The sequence below is a fragment of the Aythya marila genome (assembly GCF_965140915.1).
Source record: "Aythya marila genome assembly, chromosome: 12".
NCBI lineage: Eukaryota > Metazoa > Chordata > Aves > Anseriformes > Anatidae > Aythya > Aythya marila.
The window spans coordinates 8836656-8861022 of record NC_139053.1 but is presented as its reverse complement, the minus strand read 5'-3'; the positions used below and the strand labels follow the sequence as shown (position 1 = coordinate 8861022).

Genomic DNA, 24367 nt, shown 5'->3' with positions numbered 1-24367 from the left:
TCCCCTAGAAGTCTAAAATGCTCTCTTACCGTTGGGCAGACAACACCTCTTGGGGTAACACCTGGAAATATTGCTGCCCCTTCCGTGATGAAGGATTTGGGGCAGCCAAATGCCACCAGTGTGCAGCAAAGACTTGCTGATGCTGCCAAAAACACGGGAGCAAAGCTTGGGAGCCCCAGCACAAGGACATGCCACGCTGGAAGAGCTGCCAGGCTGCTCACAGCACGGCCCATCAGCAGCCAACATTCGTGCTGCATCTCAGCAGGCATCCGAAGCCAGGCCTGCAGGGGCAGAGCCGCGCTCTGCAGGTGATTTGGAGAGCACCTGGCCACCTCCGAGCGAGGCAGGTTCCCTGCCCTGTTACTGGGGACAGATTCAGCCTGCTCCCGCCAGAGCCGACTGAAAGAGCCTCCCAACAGTATTTCAAAGACTGGAAACACGGACAACACATACCACTTTCCACAGGCACTTGTGGGTTGTTTTTTTTTTTTTGGAGAATGACAGCAAATGAGGATGAGAATGGAAAAGAGAGCCCACGAATGGTTTCCACCGCTTGCTGTTAGCATAGCACCAGACAAATGAAGACACTAGATGCATCAGAGCCCCTCCAAAACCTGGACTCGCAACAAAATCTTCCTGCTTCCTTCCTCCTAGCACTGCCTGGTTGTTAGCAGAAAGGAAAGCCCTGATTCTTTACTGGGGCAGCGACAGGAGCAGGGTTAGGCAAGGGCCACACGCCCTGCTGGTACTACGCTGCTGTGACCATTGACCATAGAAATCCTACAGCCACGTGGACAGCCACCATGAAAAACGTCTCACTGGTTTTAACAATTTGCCTCAGTGAGCTACAGCAGCTACGTGTCAGAAAGAAAATGACCATCAGAAGCACGGGAACATCAGTGATGAAGTACAGCTCGTTACCTCTGACAGCAGGGCAAGTTCTAGCTTGAACCTCGTGACTACTGGAGCGCTACAGGGATTGCTCTCCACCAGGCTGCACTGGAACACTTTCAGCAGGAGTTACCAAAGGCAAGGAGAGCTCTAGCTTGGGTCTGCCCGGCCAAGGTCCACCACAAGGTTTCCTCTCTCCCTTCTGCTCCAAGTCGTCTCCCAGGAGGATCTCCCACTACCCAAAGGAGCCACAGAGGCTGGCAGGCGTCAGGGCAGGGCAGAAGACGTTCCTCTTCCTAGGGGCTGGAGCACAGGTCAGAGGGGAGCAGGGAGCACAGTGGCTGGAGCAGAAATCAGCATGCGTGCACCAAGCTAACTAGTGACAGGAGGGCAGACACTGGCTTTCTGCAACCTAGAGCCCACGCTAGGGAGAACTGCATCTACCCAGCTGCTCCTGGGAGCTTAAGGAGAGGGAGAAAAGGAAGAAAACAGCGGTGGTGATAGTAAATTAAGACTCATCAGCTCCTCAGAGCACCAGAAGGAAAGAAACCAGAGCGTTGATGACAGTCATGGGGTTGGAGGTGACAGCGGGGAACAGCACTGAACGACGACTAAAGAAGCCAGCCTGCACCTGCGCTACCATACCCAAGGCTGCAATTTGCTGCAATCCGAGGTGACAACGATGGCAGTAAATGGGTTACACGTAGAAAACAGACAGCCCAAGAATAAGCCACCAACTGCTTCGCAGCAACCATCACCGTCAGTGCGTACTCAGCAGAAGTCGGTACGAAATGCTGCATGCCTGCTGGAAAGGATGCCGAGCCGGGGCGCGTGCGCCTCTGGGTCCTGCCGAGGCAGGAGGTGCCCTAAGGAGGATCATGAAACGTCCAGTGCCTGTTTCACATCAGTGTATGCCAAATCTCAGGGTAGAAACTCACATCAGTAAGGCGAAGGGCAAGGTTGCAGACCAAAAGGAAAAGGCTCGATGCCAGAAGTGAAGCTGCGTGAGGGTATGTACCAAATAAAAGAGTGAAACCAGCTCAAAGTCAGGTTCAAGCTGCTTCTAAGGCTTTTCTTTTTAAACATGATTTTAAAATCGCTGCCTTCCTGTGCGTTCCTTTATTCTGAACAACTGCCTACAGCTTAACTCCCCTGTGCAGGTCATGCAGCACTGCCTGGATTTTATCTTCAAAATAATCAACGTTTACTATTCACAGCATCTCCCACAGTACCAGGCTACTTCCACAGACAGGCAAAAAAGTTGAGGCACTTTTGAATCAAGTGTCCCAAAGCAGGAATATTTCTTTTTCTTCCCTGTGTCTTCGCCTTGAGCACCAGTGCCAACTTAGGAGAGCACGATTAGACTCTTCCCAAGGTTATCCACAAACACAATCAGTATTTCAAGGCTTTGACTGCCCCATGTATCATTTTTTTTAAGTATACGTTACATAAAATTATAACTTTATCTCTTCACCAGGTGTTCTTCCTTCCAAGCCAGTGGGGCAAGCAAATTAAACTGTGGCCCTGGGTGCACCACCATTTACCACATCAAAAACTAGCATGTTCTTTTCCTGTTTTTTTTTTTTTTTTTTTTTTTTTTCTCCTTCCTCTTTCAATCAATTCTTAATCCAAGACAGAACTTTGCTCCTTGCCTCCACTCCTCACATTTCATTAGCTCTTCACAAAAAGCCTCTGGAGTCAAGTAAATTACTTCTGTTTTCTTTCACCTATTACTTGCTAGTATAGTCTTAGGGTTCTTGTAATTAGGAAGGCTTGATCCTATTATACCAAGTTAAATTAGGTGTTACAGGATTCTATTTTATTCCCTGCTGTCTTGTGAGGAGAGAGCATGAAGGTGAACAGCCGTGAAAAAAGTTCACAGCATCAGACCTAAAGAGACCATCTTTAGACTGGAGTTTTCTAAGCTCTGCCTGTGCTTGGCAGATGACTGATGTGACAGTAATTGCCCAAATTTGCAGCACAGCTTGAGCAACGCTGATATCAAGACATTCATGTTCAAGCTTGAGGGACTTGTGGACCTGACTAAAGGAAAACACTTGTCAAAGCAGACTTGGAAGGGCAGGTGGCAGGAGGAAGGAGTACCAGCCAGGTGGTGTGATTCTAAGGGCTCACAAATTAAGGAGAAATCCCACTCCAGGAAATAAGACTTTCTGGTGCATCGCACATGCTCGTTTCATTGAGATGACAGATCGTTATCAGCAGCTCAACCAGTTTGTTTCTTCCGCAGTTCTTAAACAGTGCCATGCCAGCAGCTTGCTGCTCCTTGATATTATTTTCCAGCAACTCCTCCCTCTCCAGAAGGGCTTCATCTTTTTCAGAAATGAGGTGTTCTAGTGTCACCCTCCTCAGCTGGTTGATGCTGCATAATAATCGTTCAACTCCTCTGCAGCGCACACTCTGCTTCTTAGGGGTCGATCCTTTTTTACACCTCAAATTACCCCTTGGCATCCTTTCCTGGCTGCTAAGCCAGGTAAAATAGGCATGTCATGAGTCAGTACTTGTACCCTTTGAACTTGTGTCTGCTCCTGTCCACTTACACTTGCGTTTGCTCCCCCTGAAACCCTATGTGGAGTGCAAGTCCCCCACCTCTGTGCAGGTTACTCAAAGGCAGGCAGGTGGCATTTTATTCTTGGGCCCTTGGGCAGAAGACAGGGTAATATCAAGGACAGTATTAGCACAGCGCACAGTACCGGGAAGTCGTTAATTGCTTGTATGGACCAACGTCGCCGGGCAGAGCGAGGAGACATCTGTATGTGAAAACATTATACCCAGGAAAAGGGAAGAAAGACACCAAGAAAATTAAAGACAAAGGTAAATAAACTGGAAACGAAAAGTGCCCTGAACCAGCAGAGTAAAAGATACTATTCCCCATGGTTCTGTTACACAGTGGACAATTCCAAACCGAGACCCCGCTTTCATCCACGCACAATTGCACTATATTGCACCTATGGACCCGGCAAAATGTGGGCTGCTGGAGGGAAGATTTCAGTGATCTCAACCCTGAACAGTCTCCCACATGGAGTTGTACTACCCCAACAGGCGTGTGTCCTTGTTCACACCATGATGTGACAGCAGAGAGGACAACACCACGCTGCCCCACGTGCCAGGCTCCGGCTCTAGCCAGTTTTCCTCTTTTTGGCTGAAGAGGAAGGCAGCCAAGTGCGACCCCAGCTGCACCATTTTTAACCCAGCTCTCTGACACGGAAATCTGCAGCAAGCTAAACAAACCCTCCTGCTCGCTCAGCCATCCCTTTAACATCCAGCATCCTCCAGGACTTCGTTCACTGGAACCTGCTGCAACTGTTCACTTTCATTTCGAAAGCAATAAAAGACAAGCGGCAGGATATTAGAAGGGATGCAGAGACCTGTACCCAGAGACCTGTACCTGAGGAACTCATTTGGGTTGAGTGAGCAATCAAGTTCACTGACTGACCATGCAGAACAGCTCCAAAAGTAGGCTTTCATTACGAACCTGCAGATATTTCATTAAGCACTCAGCGCAGGATTATAACAATAAACTGGATCTCTCAAAGCACATCATTGTGGGCTCACCTGACAAAGATTATTTGTTAGAGTTCTGGAAGAGTCAACACAATAAAAAGGGGAAGAACGGGGTTATTTGTGTTGTGTGCAATGTATTTCGCATTTATTTTCAGCTGATGACAGGCAGTCCTCATCATCAGGCATGCCTGAGCCTCTGCCTTCCCTTGCAGCTCACTGGGAGAAGCTCAGGATGAGGCTCTGTCTGAGGACTGCATGGCCCCATAGAAAGAGAGAAGGCTGCAGCCTTGTGCTACGTGTTCCTCCACTGCATCTCGCAAGAGAGGGCGAAAAGGATTAGCAGAAGGAACTTCAGTTTAGTGGAGAGCAAGCAAAACTAAGCTCAGTCACCCCACTAAGCCCTGCTCTCCTGTAGGCAGCCGCTGCTGCCAGCCCTTGGGACTCGTGGCTCCGCTCCCCCGTGTGGAGCTTGCGAGGGCTGCAAGCAGCCAAAGCCCGAGGGAAGCCCTGAGAAGCAGCAGCAGCTTCCAGGCTCTGCCGTGACAGAAGCGTGAGGACACCACAGGCACCAGCCGTGGGCATGGCTGTCCCTTAGGCAAGGCTGAGCAGTGCCCAGGTCCCCGCCAGCACAACCCTTTCACTGGAGCGAGAAAACCACGGCCATGCACTGCCTTTAAGAGAAATCCAGGCTTGAAACACTGATGGCATTGCCACAGTATAAATGCAGATTCTCCTTTCTGCTGCTTTCTATACTACTAGCTTTTTAGACTACTACTTTTTAGTTTTTGTTGATTTCTTTTTTGTAGGAAGGAAGAAAGGAGGAGCATGCATGCATGAATAATGTGAGAAAGATATATACGTGTGTATATATACATACACACACATTTAAATGAGCACAGAAGGGCTGAACGTCACATTTAGTTTCATTTTGGTTTACTAAGGAGATCTCTGCTAGGCTCAGCAGCTCCCCTGCTTTTATGGGGACATGACACATTCCCTGTCTGGCAATGCACAAATCCCATTTGTTAGTTAATGGTGGTTGCGGCATGGGATTTAAGTTTAAATACTTGGTTATGTCTGACAAACTCAGTTTAGAGGCTGAAGTTACGTAACTTGGTAGTTTACTGCACAATTTCAACTTTTATTTAATGCAAATATGAAATCCAAGCTTTCAGAGCTCCCAAGACTCAGACTCTGGGGTTTTTATGCCTTAAAATCCTCACAATGAAATGCCATAAGAATATTCAGCGTTGATTTAACAAAGGCTGGGACATCAACTCCCAAAGAGTCAGAAAACCTCTGCTGAAGGGAGATGTGAGGTTTTTTGATCTGTTCCATCTGCAGGAACATTTGAGCTAGCTCTCTGCTAGGGCCCTTACCCTTCTTCCAACCCAGCGTGTGAGGACGCAGCCTGGCACAGGGACAGGGAAGGAATTTTCCCTGGCTTTCAGCAGACGTGGCAACACACATGCTTTACTCTCTAGATCCACCCCTCCCAAAATCTTGTCACCATCAATACGCGGACTGGGGAGACAGGTCACATGAAATTGCACCAAGCTGCTTCCACACGTTATTTTTAGCCTTGTCTGTCATCTTAGAGAGCTGCGTGTCAGAGACAAGCACGCTGCAGAGGACAGAGGTAGCTCTTTAAATAAACTCTCCTGCAAAGCCTGGAACAGGCTGTAATTCCTGTACCAGTCAGCACCATTTTCTCCTCTCATCAGAAGAAGTCTGGGGAGGGGCAATAAAAATCACTAGAATGCGAACTCCCAGAGTCTTCTGGGATCTGTATGGAAGCAAAACTCTACCAGGAGCAGAGCCTCTCCCCATGCCTGGTGTGTGTAAGAACTAACTCACGTTACATACGCAGGACACAATCCCAGAGGGGTCGGCTGTCGTGTTCAGGACTACTGGAAAACCTAGACCTGTTTCAGCACCAAGGGAGAATGAGAGCTCAAGGCTGTGATTTCCCTTCTGCTCCCGTGACAGGAGCTCCTGAGCTCCACCGCAGCAGAGTGTGGGTAGCTCTTCACTTTTGCTGGGTACCTGGAAGCTCTCCCTTGCTGCAGCAGATGTGAGGTGTGTGCCCTCACCACAGACAGTGGGCAAACTGCTTATATGCCTTGAATTTTTCAGGCTCTAAGTGGAAGCTTACCGTATTTTTGTAAGCAGCCCCATGCTGAAGCACATGGAGTTTGTCTCAGAGCAAGCTGCACGGCTGATTACTCCCACAGCATCTGCTCCAGGCACATCAGGCCATCGACTGCTTCAGAACTACCCTGCAGCCACCCTACAATTACCAAGTGGTCTTTTGCACCCTCCCCGTGCCCTGGAAGGGAACAATCCTCTCTCCCCCAAAGCCTTGCTTGTAAACAGCAATGGTAACAAGACCTGTGCCTAAAACAGAGGTACATAGATTGGAAGTTCTTTGGAGAAACATATAGGGATGATTTTTGTTTAAAGTAGTCCAGAGGCACATATCCCTGCAAGAGACACCTGTAACAGAAATGAGCCAAATACACCCCGTAATTCAGGAGAGGTTACTGATAAGCTTCACAGAGCCCTCTGCAGCTACATACATCAGGGAGAACAGAGAAAAAGAGTGGCCTACATGTACTTATCTGGAGACTACAGCTTCAAGTGTGAGATCTTAACTCTACATAATGCAAAGGGAGAGAGTGTAATGTACTGAAGGAAGCTGTGATGGTCAGTCTAGAGAGATATCAAAATAAGCAAGTCAAAGGCTGGATCGGCAAAGAGGTTACTAACAGGAGATAAAGCCACGTGACATTTTTAGAGAGCTGCCTATAAAAGGATGCCTTCTTGAGAGGAATATGAAACTTCTGTTACCAGCAATGCTCTCAGCCGTACAAAGAGAACACAAGTCATAACAGCTGAAGTGCTAGGAGAGGCTTTCTGGCCCGGTACTTACCCTCTCTTTGTAGTAGAAGGAGCTAATGGAGACCTGCTCCTTCTCGCTGCGAGTAGGGCTCCCGCTGTACAAACGCAGATTGCCTGGGGTCTCTGTGCGGATCTTCATTGGGGTAATGAGGCCGCTGTGGTACGCTGATAAAGCTGACAGGGACCTAGAAACAAGGGAAAGCTTTCAGCAGGAGCTTACATCCACCACGGTGCTCTGGAGGCTCAGAATGACACCGCTAACCCAAGCTGTTTCACTCTTTCTGAGGGCTGGCAGTTCAAAGATCAGGCAGACCTCAGCTACAACACCAGGTACTCACCTGGGTGTGGGTTCTGTTGGGGACACGGCACGGTGCATGGTCATGGGCCTCGTGAAATACACCAGGTACCCTGCAGAGACAGGACACAGCATAAAGATCCCGTGACAAGGAGCAGACTGCCCGGGGTGGTATCAAGGAGCAGGGGGCTCATCCATTTCTCTGAGTGTTTCTCAACCCAAATCCACTTCTTCCAAACCCATTAAAGAGCACGTTTTGTTGAGCTGACTGCTTTATAAGCACCAACACCACGTGTTAGAGACGAGATGGTAGAAGAAAAGGAGCAAACACACGTACTTCTGTGTTTTAACTCTTCACCAGAATTTGTCAGTGATACTACAGAGGCAAGTGCAGCGATACACAGCTATACAGAGGAACCCTGAGAGCTGCTATGACTCTTCTCTTCAAAAGGATAACCTGAGCCATCTGAGGCCAACTCCAGGCACTCTCACAGGCTTTACCCCATTTGTTGGCATCTCAAGTGTCCTCAGCCACCCACTCCACTACAAGAGTTTCAGGACTTAGCAGGTTTCACTGAGCCTATTCAAAGCAATATTACTGTTTTACTTCTGCTGGGAATTTGGTGAGGCCTATAGGAAAAGCAGCTTTCAAAACATGCTCAAATTGTTAGGTACAGAAGAGCCATGCCTGCATCTGAAACACCACAGTGAAACTTAACACCTCTTCTCAGACCTTAACCTGTCTTTTTTAAGGGTCTTTGCAACATATACACTCTCCTGGAAGCCTGGACACAACTGTACCCCATCACTCATTTAGGGGAAGTTTCCCAGTTATCTTGGAAAAGCTATTTGGGACAAGGGAGAGGGTGCAGAATGATAAAAGAGTAGTTAATAACAACAATACCTATTCAGCAAGGGGGTAAATTGAGTCCAAAATCGCAGGAATTTTGTGAAGGCCTGAGAGCCTGAGAGTATGTCCAGCAGTTTGATGCTGGTAGGAGGGAAATGGGCAAGGAAAAAAGCTACTCCCAGTCTTCTGTAAAAGAGGTGTGTCAGTACCTCTGGCAGGCCTCAGGCCAAGGGCCACCTCTTAATTCAGTCCTGGGTTTCCAGATCCTAAAATTCTACATGCAACACCATGTATGCAGTTGCTAACTAGGCTCATTACCTATAAATTTATCACAATATTGCTACTTTAGTAGGGTTTCTTGCTTGTTGCATGGCAGCAACTAAAACCTCATCTTGTTCAGAGGCCTGAGTGTTCCCCTAGACACTAAAGGGACCGTTCCCCTGAGATCTGTTGTAATGTATCAGCAACAGGGCTGACCTGCACCACAGAACCGGGCTCCCGAGGTCCGTGGAAATGGGATGTTGGAGTCCTGGTAGGAGCCATAGGCGTTGGAGACCCGGGCGAACGTGGGCAACGGGGGCGTCACGGAGTTCGACAAAGCGTAGGGATTGCTGGACGTGCTGTCCTCTTGGTTCTGAAACAGGAGGTACCCAAGATCACACTCCTGATGCCACAGGAAGGAAACCACTAAACCACTGGGTATCCTAGTGCCAAGCAGCCTCGGGGCAGGTGCCTCCCCTTTGAACTGAAGCAGATCAAGCACAGAGCATGGCTACTGCTCTGGCTGCAAAGGCACTTGCAGGCATGTGTACCTGTGAGCAAAGTGCTGCTCTGCACTCTGATCTCTCCCACCACAGTTGTGCTGAAATTCAGAGCTCAGCTAGGGTGAAAAACTGGTCTCAGGGGAAAGCTATATAGAAAATCTGACCTTCAGACTCCAGATATGGCTCCTAAGAACAAAACAGGGAGCTGAGCTAAACCCAACACCTCCATGATGCAAGCGAGACAAAGTCTCCTTGAAGAGGAATACTTCTACAACCCACACAACTGTGGGGGTGTCAAAAACAGGCTGGGCACCTTAAATGAGGAAAACAGGTGGTGTGAGCCAGGTATGAGCAACTGGGAGACCTCAAGCCTGTCCAGAGGAATTTTAGCAGAAATCCGCATTTATCTGGATAAGCTAAAGAATTTCTTTAGACCACAGCTGTAAAGGCAGCAGCATCTGGCTCAAATCATCTAATTTCCATACAAGTGGTGAGAAGTTCCCACTCACAACAGTACTGCTGAAACTAAACAGAATTCAGCTTTCCATGTTAAAAAAAAAACAAAAAAAAAAAACACTCCTTATTTGTGATGAATAAACAAAGCCTCTTCAAAAAGAAAACTGAGGAACCTCTCTAATCTTTTCCTGAATGCTGAAAACACCCACTCTGGCACACTGCACCCACACACAGACCTAACACCTGACACTGGGATGCTGAGTAGGTATCACAGATCTCTCAGCTAAGGGCAGAGTGGGACTTGTGTTTCCCCGCAGTATCATCCCTACAAAACCTTAGCACGAAGCTTCAGAAAAAAAAAAAAAAAAAAGAAAGAAAAAACAACAGACTTTCACAGCTTTAAAGACCTTAGAATAGGACTGGCAGGATCTCTGGCTGGAACTGAGGAGGTAAAGACATCTGCCACTGCCTTTCAGACAAGAATGAATCCATCGCCTCCCTGAAAACTTATTTTCTTTCACAGTTGACAACCATGCCCTGGCAGTCAAGGATCTACTCAGAGCTGGGAAGCTACCATGCACTGCTTGGCTTCTGGAGCTGCTGTGATGCTCCAACTCCCCATAATTCCTGCTGACCTGAATATTAGTGAGCATTCAGAGCTCCCCAAAGCAACAAACCTTCAGGGCCTGATTTTCAGAAATAATGCATCTAATCACCCACTCAGGTTTCTTCAACATTAACCACTAGTGCTAACACAGATGTAGCAGCCAGTCACAGGGGTCTATTTACACATCTAATGAGGCCGGACTCTCACTGCAGAGTCAGAAGCGTGGGATGTGGGAGAAGACAACAAACTAGGGCAGAAAGCCCATGTAATTCTCCATACCACAACAGACTCCAGCCAGGAGACCAGCTGACGCAGGCAGGGCTCCAGGCAGCTCTGGTTCCGCTTCACTTTCTGCAGAGAAGTGTCTTTCAATATCTGGAATACAAACAAGACGCAGCTTGAATCATGGTTACTTCCACACCTTCCCACATCCTTTTTTTGTCTGCAGAGCAGCAAAGTTACCAGGCTGCAGAGACTGAAGGGCCAGAGGCATCCCAGAACACCTACTGGAGCCACACTGGAGTGGGTTGCACTGATGTGCTGCCTGCCTTGAGCTTTCATCAGAGCTCTGAAGGGTCACCTGGGTTCTAATCCAGGATTTGGGCTTCTGTATTACTGTAACCCATACATTCCATACCAGTTTGTGGCAAACTGGATCCATCTCTTTCAAGAAGGAACCCAAATCGATCCATTTACCTGATATGCAGGCTTGGACCTAAGCCTGAGGCTGAATTTGCTATCAAGGTAGCCAGTGCAACCCTAGAACACAGCACTGTCAGACTCAGGGGGATCAAAGCATTAAAGACTGAGGTGCTCAAACACTTAGAAATCTCTGGTTTTGCTTCCTCCCCTTGAAGAGCAATTTCTCATCATCCCTTTCCATTCAGATGCTGACCATTCCACATGGTCAGCGCAGTAAAAAAAGGAAAAAAACATTTCCTCTCACCAAGGAGGACACAAAGTATTCCCCTCAAGCTCTGAGGGGAATACAGCAAAATTCAGTGACTATAAGCCCAAAGACAACAGCACTGTATGTCTCTACCCCTACATCTCTACCATGTATCTGTTTTAATTTAGGAAACAGCCTACAACCTCACCCTTTCTTTGTGGTCCTAGGGTAAATCAAGGTTGTTGCTCCTATTGTGTTTATAGAAGGCAAGAGAGAGCAGCTCTTGTTGCTGGAAAGGGCTTTCAGCAGCAGTAGGACTTTCTATACCAGATGATCAAACACCTGGTCTGGAATTTGTGTGGTTGGTGTAAAAAGTTCTCTAGTTTTTAAAACAGTTTGTGGAGGCGAGCATGAAGCAACATGCCAGCTCAGAAATACCATACTTTCTGTAGCTGGATGCTTATATGGTCATTTGGTCTATTAAGGGATTGGGGGAAACTGCATGAGAAGAAGGATGATAGGAATGGTATTCTACATGAATGTAGAATAGCAGGGAAAAACACATTCAAAGTGCATTAGTGAAGGAAGGCAAATACTGGGCTGCAAAGCCAACAAATACGTCACCCTAGGGGCTTCAAAATATTAGTTCTAGCAGTGGTCTGTGGTATATCTTCATCAAGGTCTGATGTCTTACTGTGTCAGGAATCTAGACACCAGGTGTCGAGCACATGTGTATTTGTACAGACCGTGTACGCTCCACACACACCTTCAGCAGCTTGGCCTTCATGGAGGCAGTGATCGAGGTCGGGTTGATGAACTGGAAGGACGGCGCGGCGTTATTGGGGTATTGGACAGGGAACATCACCAGCATCCTGACTCGGTGGTTGCCGCAGTGCACTGACACCGTGCAGCTCCGATTCACCGCATCCATCTGCGCGAGGGAAAGCAATCGCTCTGTAGTTACATCTCCAAGGACCTCTAAACTCACAGTGCCTTAAATCCACACTGAGGGGCTGATTCCTCTGCACGTAAGATGAAGTCATGCTGTTCTCAAGGGCAGCAAACACAGTGACAGCAAAAACCCCAGGCAGAGGGGAGCAGCCGTCACCGCGAGCCCTGCAGCTCCTGCAGACGGCAGCCAGCCCAGGCTGCTCCACTTCACCTGGCTGTGGAGGGCTCCAGGCCCAGTAACAGGCACCACCCAGGGTCACATCCCACTGTCTCAGAAAGATGCAGAAGGATGTGAAACCACAGGGGTGGGGAAAGAGGGCAGGCAGTGCCTCAAGCCTCCCATCCCAGTACTCTGAGGGACAGAGCGAGGGCTGAGCAGACTAAGTTCAGAAACAGCTGAAATGAGATCAGCTCCATGTACTGGAAGAAGTCACTTTGCAGTCTTGGCAGGGAGGAAAACACAGTCCAGCCTTCTTGGGATCAGTGCCAGGGTACTTGCTGAGCTGAAATGCCTCCCTCACTCCCAGTGTTTGGGATTATCCTCTTTTCTGCTACCCCCGGCCAAAAAAGATCTCGACAGCTCAAAATAAACCTTGTTTACAGGCAGCAGTCACTGCAGCAGAAGGGTTCCCCTCGATAGGCTCTGATGAGCCAGCTTGCCCACATTCCCTCCTAGCCAGTCAGCAGAAGGAAACTCCCTACCTCCACGTTGACATTTCGGATCTGCACGTTGATCAGCGAAAACTCCTGCTGCAGCGTTTGAGGCAGCCCCAGCTGGTCTGTCTTCTTCCCCACCAGGAGGTCATTCAGGAAGTCTTCTTTTAAAGCTGACAGGAGAGATGCAGAACAGACTGAGACAAGTTACAGGAGACCTTTGGCATGCAATGCTGGGAGGCAGCGAAGAGAGCAGGCTTTTCTCTGCTCCTTGAAGTATGAGTTTTACCTGGCAGAGACCTGCGAGCTGGAGGGTCTCAGCTGCTGTTTAGAGGCAGGTTTCAGAGACTTGCTCTTAAAAAACACCAAACCTGTCTGCACGCTGGTTTCCAAGGAAAGTTACAGAAGCCACCTGCATTTTGTACAGCCCTAAATGGTCTGGTCTCTACTCATCTGAGACACCTTTTCCTCCCCACACCATACTGCCAGGGTCACAAACAGCTGAAGTGAAGCCTCTTGGTCCAGCTGCCAAAGCAGTCTCCAGGAGGAGCTCTGGTCTTTGGGATTCACACCCCACCGCTCGTGGCTTTCAGGGAATGTGTCCAAAGCAATCTGATGAATAAGGCTTTGGGAGAGAGGCGAGGGTATTTCTGGCCCTAGGAGAGGTTTAATTCATTTGATGCAGCAGTGTGCTTTTAATGTTGCAAAGCACTCTAGTGAGTAATTCTTCAAGACTCATTTAAATGCTGGATCTAACCGTCCAGTTCCACTGTCAGTGTTTTTTTCAGGAGGACAATAACCCCTCAAACAAAGGACTGATTTAAAGAGCCAGGCAAGCACTGCAGGACATGAGAAATTAGGGTTAAAATAGCCAAGTGGACTGTGTTTCGGAAGAACTGGGCTCTGCCTGTTGTTGTGCCTGGCTCTTGCCTTGACCCTTGCGACATACCTCATTAGGACAGGGGCAGCTCCTGCTGGAGGGGGTTTCGTGTGGCAACCTTTCCTAAGAAGGCCAAATATATCTTTTGATGGTGGTTCCCAAGGCCACAAGGCAAGTCCCACTTACTCAGCTGTCATTCTCACCCTTGATGTTGCACAGACTACTCTTAGGGAGAAAAAAAAAAAAAAAAAGACAAGAAATGCAGAAAGCTATCCTTTACCAGGTTTTGCCTGAAAGTCACTGACTTTGCTGCTGGGACAAATATATCTGGCTTTATTGCTGCCCGGTTGTTTGCTGAATTTGGGTAGGTAGGACACTTAGCTACTCATTCCTATTTGTGATTTTATTAGTGCTTAGATATACTTCACAATAGGGAGCTGGAAAAGGGATTAAAGGAAGATCAGTGGCTCTGAGGGAAGATAATTATTTCTACCTCAAGACGCCACATAGCTTACTGAAAAGCCACCTCTGAGGTTCCTAAAATGGGCACTGCCTTCTCTTTGTCTTCTATCCCCATTCCCTTCCAAATAGCTTCTAATCCCCAGAAACCCACATATTTGTCTAGATTCCTAAAGATCTTTTATAGGCAACAACCAGTGAGGACAGCTGTATACTGACGACACAGCTGGGGGGCTTTCTGATTTATCTGCAGAGCCCTGTTCTCTTCAAAGATCCCCCAAAGTGCTTTACTAATGTAACACGGAGACTCTGCTGCTGAAATCAACAGTCCACAATAGCTTTTAGGCTAGAAAGGACTGAAATACCTACCTAGGGACTTGCTTGCGCATTGATCCTGAAGTCATGCTATTTGCAGCAAAATCTGCCCTGCTACAGAAAGTCATTTTTATTCTCTTTGGCCGCAAAGGAAACCTTACCAGCCCGAACCAAAACCAGATTCACAAAGAAACCATGTAGGACATATGAATGTGATGTTGTCAAGGACAGTGAAAGGCACTCTCCTTTGGAAAAAAAAGATGTCAGGCAGACAAAAACAAGAACCCTTCTCAATGCTCCCTGCTAGAAGCTGTGCTTCCCCATGCAGTACTGCTCGCGGTGAGCACAGGTAGCCAGGGTACTTGCTATCATATTATAAAACTCTCACGTAGGTAGAGGTGCTGGCTACTTTTCAAAACTTGTTCTGCTGCCACACAGGAGAGTTCACAGAGGAACTTCACTGGGCAGGAAACTTCCAGTTAGGTCTATCAGTTAGAGCTACCTCCCCAAAGGGACCCAGACCACCTCCTTTATTCAGAGGACAGTCATTAGACCATTTCCTCACCTTCTCTCAAATCTGTTGGCAAGCAAAAAGGAGAAACAAATTGCTTTTCTGTAAACTTGCCACATGGGGATCCGTTGTAGCACTCTGCCACAATACAGAACAAGAGAACGGAATTAAAACCCAAGCTGACACAAAGCCATGGGAGAACCCAATTCTTATCCTCAATATTAGATGTAGAAAGCTCTTTAGAGGGCTTTTTCTCGTGCACATCATCACCTTGGGTCTCAGCTGATGCAACCCCTTCTGTTCTATTCTAACCTCTTCAAACACTACCACCCATGAATGTTTAACCCGGCCAGATCCTAAACCACACAAACCCTCCTTTACATTCCTGCCTTTGTTTGCCTTCTCTTCCATAAAACCAAATCAATACTTGCTGTTAAGCCCGTTCCCATCCACCTTTCTGGTGCTCACAGCCCTGCCCCTCCGCTCTGCCAGCCTTAAGCCACCTCTCCTCAACACGTGCAAAAAGACACAGCAGCTCTCTCCACACTACTTCGGTGGTTGGGAGAAGACATCTGCAACACGTCCACGTCCTCAGACCAGTTCACACAGCGACTCTAGCAGAAGGGTTTCGATACGAGGTAAGCAGTTTGTGTCAGAGCACCTTCCCTTTTCTGTGGGGCTCATCTCTCAGCTTAAAACAAAACACATTCTCAAGAAGCTGACCTGACTTTCTGATTACCTTATTCTTGTCAGGACGTCACAGCTAAGACCTAAGGACAATGCAATTAAATGCTAGTAGTGACAAGGAAGAGACCTGTTTTACAGCTAGAATGACATCATTGTGTTCAGGAGAAAAATTTGGAAGGACAAACCTGAAAAAACCCTCGTGGCTTTCCGCCTCCCAAACTGGGAATCCATTGATCTTTGAAACAGGATCAGTTTTTGCTTTGCCTATGGTGTTACTTTCTAATGCCATGATGCATCCCAACGCAAATTGAGCTCGTGTTTAGAGTTCCACAACCCATCACTTGCCTCACCTTCCTCATCCCCGTGCCCAGAGTTATGCTGGGGCTCAGAGTCCTGGGGATGAAGGGTCTTGTCTGGCTCCGACAGAAGAGAAATCCCATCAACGAGGTCATCAACTCCATCCAGGATATCGTTAGCACACAACTGAAAAGAACAAGCAGAGCCACATGCTGCACAATGGAAACCAAACCATGGAAAGAAACACCACTAAACCACTCATTTCTGGATTTCCAAGCTAGGTTTGTCCACTCAACAGTCATGGCTTTAAGACCTTGGCATTGTTACTGTCACAAGACGTGTTATTTTCCCCTTTCCAGCATCCTCCCCTTTGTCACCTCAGACAGCCTGGCCAAACCTCCTGCTCCCTTACAAAAGCCACTGAACTGACGTGGCCAGTCTAAGTAACAGAGGTTTTACTTTAAACTACAGGTGAATGCCTTTAAGTCCTTAAATTAATGTGTGTGTGTCAAAAGTAATTTAATTTTTTAGATCAGATATGATAGTAGCATGCTTCCTGCTTTTGATATTTACACTCCAGTAGGATTTGGAGGCCCAGGTAAATACCACAGGCTCCAGTGATCCAAGTCCTGTACCAAAAAGAGACCATGAAAACTTGTATTTTAAAGTTCAGCACAAGAAAAGAAGGGAAGATGAAGAGAAGAAGAACAGAGAGAAGAAAGGATAAGGTTATGATATAGCAAATTACAGCATTGGTCACCAGCAACATGTCATCATGTGTGTAGTTTGATAAAGACTGAGAACAAGAGGGGAGCAGGGGTCAACGAGGGAAGAGACAAACAATTGCTTCAAAGACAGGACAGAAGTAAAATATTCACAAATATATCAGGTAGGAGTAAAGGGTGACTTTTCACAGAAAAGGTTTGTTACAGACCTGCAGGACTCCTGCAGGATCTGTGCTGGGACACATGCTTCTCAACATATTCATTAAAGACCTAGAATAGGAGGTGAATAGCGACATGACCACGTTTGCTGATGCCACCAAGTTATGCAGGGTAACATAAGTGACTGCCAACAGCCACAGAAGGACCTTACAGGAGGAACTGTATTAAAATGGAAGATGAATTTCAGTTCAGGTAAATATAAAGCAATGCATACAGGCAAAAAATGGCAAATTCAAGCTGAGGGAACAAAACAGAGGCCAGACTAAGCTGATGTTTTCATGGAATTATGCCCAGCAATTTAAAAACAAACTGAGTATTGAGAATTCTTTGCTAAGAACAAGTTCTGATTCCCATCCCAAAAAGGATATAGTAGAACTGAAAAAGGGTTGTGAAAGACAAGAGGATGATCAAAATTCTTGTACGGGGGATGACAGAAATCAACACCTTTTGACTTCACAAAGGAGGCAGCTGAGGAGGGATATGATGGAGGTTTACAGAATCATCAGTAGCACAGACAAGATGGTGTAAGATTGGCTGCTCATTTCTTTAATACAAGAGCTAGTACGTTTCAAACAAAACTAGCAGGTAGCAAAGGTGCTGCTTTTCCACACAACATGCAGAAAAGCCATGGAACTCCTCATCACGGGATGTTTAGGATGACAGAAATGTACACAGGTCCAAGAAAAGACAGAACAAATCAAGGGAAGTGGAGTCCATCGAGCTCCATTAGATACAAAGATGGCCAGGCTTGGTAAGCCTCTTAAGCTGTAAACTACAGGAGCCTGGGAGGGCATGTGAGAAATGTCACTCCATACTTGCCTCGTTCTTATTGTCTTCCAAGACATCCACAGCTGAAGATGAGCCAGAGGGAGCAACACGGGCCATCGTGGCCATGTGAACCTCTGGTCTGACGCAGCAGAGCTGTCCTAGTGATTGCATCAGCACTCTGCAACTGCTGCCAGGCAGCAGAACAACAGGACACACGCTGCCTGCACCAGGCTAAGAGGCAGTGGAAACACGAGAGGAAGCAGAGGGCACGATCCCTACATTTACCTGGTACCTCGAATGCCAAAAAAGAGCCTCGTCTGGCAGCCGTGGAGGCAACACAGGTAGTAACTGATCTCCACCTTCCCCAAATGCCTCGTATGGTTACTGTTAGATGACAAAGTGCCTTGGCACACACAGAGGCCTCAGCACAGGTCTCCCTGGGGATGTTTCTGGCCACACCTGGGCTGGAGTTAAAGGGGGGAAGTAAAGTGGCAGCTGGCTGCTCTGCATCTGCAGCTCTAGGACACCAGAGGAGTGACTGGGAGTGCAAGGAAGGGGAGGTGAATACAGCCTGTAGGAAAACTGCCTCCAGTTTAAGAGTGCAAGTGCTTACGTACCCGCTGCAGCTGCGAGTCAATCCGCCACATCCGCAGGGTCTGATCGCGGGACCACGTAACCAGCTGGTAGTCTTTCGAACCTAAAAAGGACAGAAACTTATAGACCCAGCTGAAAGCAGGGCCCATCGCAGCACTGCTGTTAGTGTAAACAGACACAAGCAAGCCAGCAGGGAGGATAAGGCACTAAACAAAGGCAGAGCTCACGAGTCCTGTCCTGCCTTGAACTGACCCAGGCTCATCAGCCTTTATCACTCCTGCACCAGTTACCACACCTCGAAACAGGGCATAATTTACAGACAGGATAGAACGAACGTGATACCAGTTTGCAAACTAGGAATGAACAGGATCAACTACAACGCTTATTTAACCAGAAGAAATAACGCAGTAGAGAAATGGATTTATTTTTATGAGAACTGCAAAGTTGAAACAGGTGATGAACTAAAATATCTCGATGCAGATGTTTTTGCAGCATTTCTAAGCTACAGCAGCTGGTTCTATCCTTCCTCCCTTTCCTTCTGAAAGACGCAGATAATGCCAAGAGAAGTTCAAGTTGTAACAAAATACATCTAGCCACATACTATCTATCAGCAGATAAAGGTATCCAGACTTATTTATGTCCACGTTTAGGCCTTGTGATACAGTTTAGGTTTCCCTTGTCAAACAGCTGCCGTGTTTAAGAATTTGCTACTGCACAGCTGCTTCCTACGCCCCTCTACTGAGGCACGGGGGCTGTCTAAATTCAGCACAAAAGATTTTGTGGAAGGAGAGCCGAGCTATCTTGGTTGCCTGCACTGATGCAGCCTAGGAATGCTTGCGTGATTGATTAATGTTGCTTGAGATAAGGATGACTTCAAGCCTTGGATATATATCTAGGAACTCGGCTAAGAGCACAATTATAGTTCAGGTCTGCTCAATTGTTCAGACAAGCTGTCTTAGGCTGCACCTTGTTGGAGCACAGGCTCCAAGGGCAGGAGATTACAGCACTGAACATCCTGGAGAACTAGCACAGGAGTCCCATTCGCTTACAGTGCAGAGAAGAAACCAACTCCCGGCTCAACTTTGAGCCAGCATCCTTGCTGATCTGGACTCTCCCATCACGTGTGTGCTTTTACACAGCGCTGCAAAGCAGCACCAAAGCCAGGCGTGCTCGTTCTGTCGATGGCAGCTGAGGTTTCTGGAAACAAAGCTGTGCTCTGTGTCATTATCCAACCTCTAACACGGAATTTCCTATATTTAGCTGCCTACACTGGAAAATTTAGTCAGGATTTAACTCTGACAGCAGCCTCCCATCCCACGCTCTCCTTCCCCTGCCATTGCCAGCACACCACAGATCAGGCAGGTGCTGGGCGCGCCAGTTCTGGGGCTGGGATACGCTGGAGGCTGTGATCTGGGCAGCGATGTGAGGGGTTAACTGGGTGCCTGCAGCTCTGAGCAGGGGGAGGGTCCCTGCGCTGTACACCCACCTAATTGTTGGTACAACTTATTCTGAAAGATCCATTTAAAAGAGACTCGCAGGGGAGAGGAAGCAATTAAGAGTCACCGCTGACCCACTCAGCATTCAGTGGGTTTGCTTCGTTAGCATGGAAACAACGGGGAAATACTTCTGTGGCTGCTGCCATAAAATCAGTACAAAACAGCTGTGACTTGAGGGAGATGGCAGGCAGGGCTGGAAGGCAAGTAGGAGCTGCTTCAGGGAAAGGCAGGAGCCAAAAGGTGATGGCATGAGCATTGCAGCCAGGAGTTTAGCCTCTGCACCCATGGAAAGCCAATGGGTAGCAGTGCAGGGGAGACACACCTGGCCCTGGACTCACCTTCTTTCTGTTTCCTCCACTGAAACTCCAGCACCACGTCATCGTGCCCCACGAAAGTATGCACAGGCGTGTTCAAGTCAAAGACATTCCAGAGCAGCAGACTGTTCTCTCGCCGGAGCTGGGGGACCATCACTGTCACCAGCCCGTTGCTGAAAGGCTTGAGAGAGAAACACCCTCCTGGTTAACCTCGGGGAGTTATGCCCCCATGCTGTCAGCGTGCCCTGTAATTCTTTCTTTTTGCCATTAACAAGAACAAATTGGCTTTAAAGGAACTCAGCACTAAACAGAAACAGGCCTAAATCGGGAGAGGTTGGAAGGCAAGAGGCTGTTGTGCAAAACCAGCATCTTACAAGGGAAAAGATATAATAAGCTCAGAGGTATTCACTGCAGCCCACTTAAGATTTGCCATTTCTTTCTGCTTCTCCCTGACTTCTCAGCTGTGAGGCCGCAGGGGTTTCACCACTGACTTTTCACATGGGATCCTTGCTGCAGCTTGCCAAGAACTGCAATAACTGCCTCCTAGGGACCGAGCCCTGGCAGCTGCTCAGGGCCACACTGTAACCCACTCCCACAGCCCCACTAGGGGATGGGGAAAGGGGACCAAAGCCTCAAGGCACAGCACTGACTTCAGGACACATCCAGATGTCCAGGGAAGAGAACAAAAATAACTGATGGTAAGAGTCTTAGCTTCATACAACTGGCTGCTTGGTCTGTAAGGCAACAGCTCGTGGATCTGACGTGCTGTAAGAGCCCGCTGTGGCACACTTACAGATCCTGGGAGCAGGGCAAGCACTCAGAGAGGGCAGAAGGCTGCTGCACTGCTCTGTGCTGCAGGTGCCAGTGCTGGACTTGAATGGAGAAACAGGACAGCGAGAGCAGCAGCTGATTTCTGAGCCTCCTTGCTCCCACCCACACCTGGGTTTTATCCCCAGGAGGATGATGCCAAAGACTGGGGATCTCACACTGCCAGCAATTCTTTCTCCCAGGTGCCCCCACTGCAGATATTGCTTTTCTTGGCCCTTTAAGCACCACGAGGGATTTTAAAATCAACCTAACATCCAGAAGAAGCGTTGAGAAGCCCTTCAGCAGCTCTTTATTTAATGTGCCTTCATGCATTCGCTCTCACAGCACAAGTGGGGCTGGTGGGTGTTTCTCACTCACCGTGTATCTTGCCTTCCAGACGGGAACCTGGCAGGGAAGGATATTGAGGTATTTTCGAGGCTGACGGTAATCCCAGAACTTCAAAAAAAAAACACAGAAAGACAAGGAAAGGCACGAGTCAGCTGGCCATACTTTTAAGCTGCAGTTTTCCATGTGGCTCACAGATAGAACAGTGAGAAACATGCCAGGGTGCCCACAGCATCATTAGTAACCCCATCCATTAACAGCAGAGATGGCCCCAAAGGATGAATATCAAGCTATCAGCATCTGGCAGCAGCTCTTAGACAACAAGCGACTTGGGGTCATGCTCACAGTGATCAGAGCTGGAGTAATTAGAGCAGGGAGACAGGCAGCCTGCTTGGGCTTTCGGAGTTACAAGGCACCCCACAGGCTCCTAGCCAATGTGCCAGCCCAGGCTGGAGGCAGGCCCACCCTGCTGTTACTGCTCATTTCGTAATGAAGAACCTAACCTTTGGCTTTGCTAGAATACACATCAATTGCATTCACCTCGGAGCTTAGCTAAACGTGAAGGGATTCCATTTGGCTGACGTACCAAGCACACTATTACCCCCCCTACCACCCAAGTGAAAGGCTCTGTGTAGCAGTGCTTGCAGGCTCGCTGATAACCCAACCTGACATGAATTTGGGAACCCCAGGGGCTGGAGCACATCTCACACCAAGCTGCTGCGATCAGCTTGAGGCTGGCAACACCGCATTTTGGGTGGAAGGCTCTTCTGGCGAGCAACAGGCAGAGGCAGTTTTTTCAGCTTCAGTACTGCCCAAATCACCGCAGCCATGTTAACCATGGCAAGCATACGTGCACCCATCCTGCAGTGACTTCTGTGTCTATTCCACAAGTGTGCCCCTGGCTCAACGCACACAGGCTGCCAGAAACCCAAAAATAAGGACTCAGATCCTGCCAGGAGGATGCACTTCCCAAAGCAGCAGCAGGGATGTGCTGCACCACCCCGACACCTCCCAGGCAGGAGCCCCAGGAGCAGCACTTACCCGCACGGAGTTGTCCTGGCTGGACGTGGCCAGTGTGTACTCATTGTCAGGATGCCAATCCAGGCCGTGGATCTTCGAGAGATGAGCTGCTAAGTATTCCACTGCAGTGCTGGGTTTCTGGAAGGAGACATTTTCATTCTCAGCACGGGACTTCTGAAATTTGGTCTAGTTCTTTGGCATAAAAAGAGACATTTTAACAAGGGCAAGAGGCAGAACACCCTCCTCCCAGGGAAAGGCACTAGCTCAGCAAAAGTAGGTGAAGGAAAAGTGCTGTGAAAGGTGTGGCAAACTCCACAGCGACCGAGTGCAACCCAGCACCACACTTTTATGCTCAGTAAAGTGGTGAAGTACTCTGAGATCAGCAGCAAAGTGTAAAATGGGCATAATTTCTGGGGAAGGAGGTTATCTACACATTCTCTTCGGTCTCCTGGGCTCCCAAGTGTCTCTGGTTTCCCTCTAAGTTTTCTCTATATCAGCCCACAAAAGAGATTGGGGATAAAGCAGTATTTTTTTTCTTGGTATTTATCTGTGACCAGAGGGACACCTGCATCAGGGCAGTGGGAATATGCACGGGTGGCTCAAGAGAGCCTCAACTCACCCTTTTGTCCCATATTCGGACATCCCCATCGTGGCTTGTGGCTAAACAGTTGGCATTCTTCTTGTTCCATTTGACCTGGGAAGCTCCAGCTGCAGCACAAACAGGGCAGGTCAAAACAGGCAATTAACACGTGGCACAGCACGCTCCTCACCTCTCCTTGGGGATGCTCTTAGCACAAGAAAGTCCTTCAGAGGAAAGATATCCCAGAAGCCAGCATGAAGGCTGGCTGAAAGTGAGTAAATCGTGATTCCTCAGCTTAATGTTTGTGCTTTGAAGATCTCAAAGCATGTTCCAGGTGCGTGCTGTTGTATCATAGGTTGCACTGGATTAAAATATCCGTGTCATTAGCTCAGATGGAACAAACTTCTTCCATACAAGAACTGCAGGTTCATCAGTCCTCTCCCAAATCCCTTCTGTTTTCATTCAAGCTGCTTCCCAGTGCCCACAGACAGATTCATTTGTTTCCTCAACACCCTCCATGCTCTCTGATGCAACACAGGACAACAGTGTCCTGCATCTATCAACACAGAGGTGTGGGAGAGGACCGTGGTGCAGGTGGACCACGAGGCTGGCCAGCTGGAGGCAAGCACACCAAGTGGCCACCTCAGAAACTGGCAAAATACACCAAAAGTCAAAGACATCAGTGGCAGATTCACCCTCCCAGTCTGGCAAACAGCTAGCCTGGGGGAAAAGAGCTGCAAACAGGCCGTGTTGATTGAGCTGATCCACTCACTGAGGGGTACACAAACGTCTGGACTAGCACTAAAGAGAACCAGGCTTGGAGGAAGGAGGCTCTCTGGGGAGCTGGCTATTGGGCTGGCTCGGCTGACCTGTGGAACCTCACCCCAGGCACCAGAACACAACGCTGCGTCTCTGATTCTGCAAGGTTTTTGCTGCTTCTCTCCAATTCTGTACGTTTTTTGCTGCTTCTCTCCAGTTCTGCAAGATTTTTGTTGCACTGTGGTCGAGAGGCTTACCAGCTGGGAGGCAAGGAGAGGCTGCAGATGTGCAGCCTACGGAGCTGAACCGAGCAGCAGAACACGAGATGCGTGCTACGAGGACTGCTGCAGTGCTGGGATCAGTACCCCAGGAAAAGGACACGTTTTCCTCGTCATCTGCACTTCACCCTCCTCCAGCACCAACCGGTCGGGACTGACAGGCGCTGGCAGGCGGTGATACAGGCAGCACTGCCAACAGCCATGACAAGCGCCTTTCCAGAGCAGGTGCAGCCCACAGAAAGGGTTTTCGTGTCATCGCTGCAGCTCCCAGCATGCTGAAGGTGCTCCAGGGAAGCACAACGCAGCCTGGTAAAGCTCCCGGCCCCTCAAGGGGGGCGGGCTGGGCTGTCGGCAGTCACCACCTCTGCCTGGAGCGCAGTTGGGGTTCTCAGCTGATTCAGCCAAGCACAACAGGACACGGAGACATCGCAGAGAAGCAGCACGCAGGGGACAAGCAGCGTGGCAGGGTGGTTAAGTAGGGTGGAAGCTGTTCACATCCAGGAGGCACAAGTGCCTGCTGGCTGGCAGGTGAA

General features: G+C 48.5%; 1 protein-coding gene across 4 annotated transcripts in view; it reads right to left on the bottom strand.

Moving 5' to 3' along the window:
• The window catches only part of WDR59 (WD repeat domain 59), a 47534-nt gene that overhangs the window by 11212 nt on the left and 11955 nt on the right, over window positions 1-24367 (bottom strand). For all 4 annotated transcript variants that reach the window (XM_082769852.1, XM_082769855.1, XM_082769853.1 and 1 more), the window contains exons 7-18: window positions 22837-22925; window positions 22239-22355; window positions 21231-21308; window positions 20070-20226; window positions 18259-18338; window positions 15983-16115; window positions 12829-12953; window positions 11942-12106; window positions 10566-10661; window positions 8937-9093; window positions 7653-7722; window positions 7346-7499 (exon numbers count right to left, since the gene is read on the bottom strand). In XM_082769852.1, coding sequence (XP_082625978.1) covers window positions 7346-7499; window positions 7653-7722; window positions 8937-9093; window positions 10566-10661; window positions 11942-12106; window positions 12829-12953; window positions 15983-16115; window positions 18259-18338; window positions 20070-20226; window positions 21231-21308; window positions 22239-22355; window positions 22837-22925 — 1421 coding nt within the window. The remainder of the gene's footprint in view (window positions 1-7345; window positions 7500-7652; window positions 7723-8936; window positions 9094-10565; window positions 10662-11941; window positions 12107-12828; window positions 12954-15982; window positions 16116-18258; window positions 18339-20069; window positions 20227-21230; window positions 21309-22238; window positions 22356-22836; window positions 22926-24367) is intronic.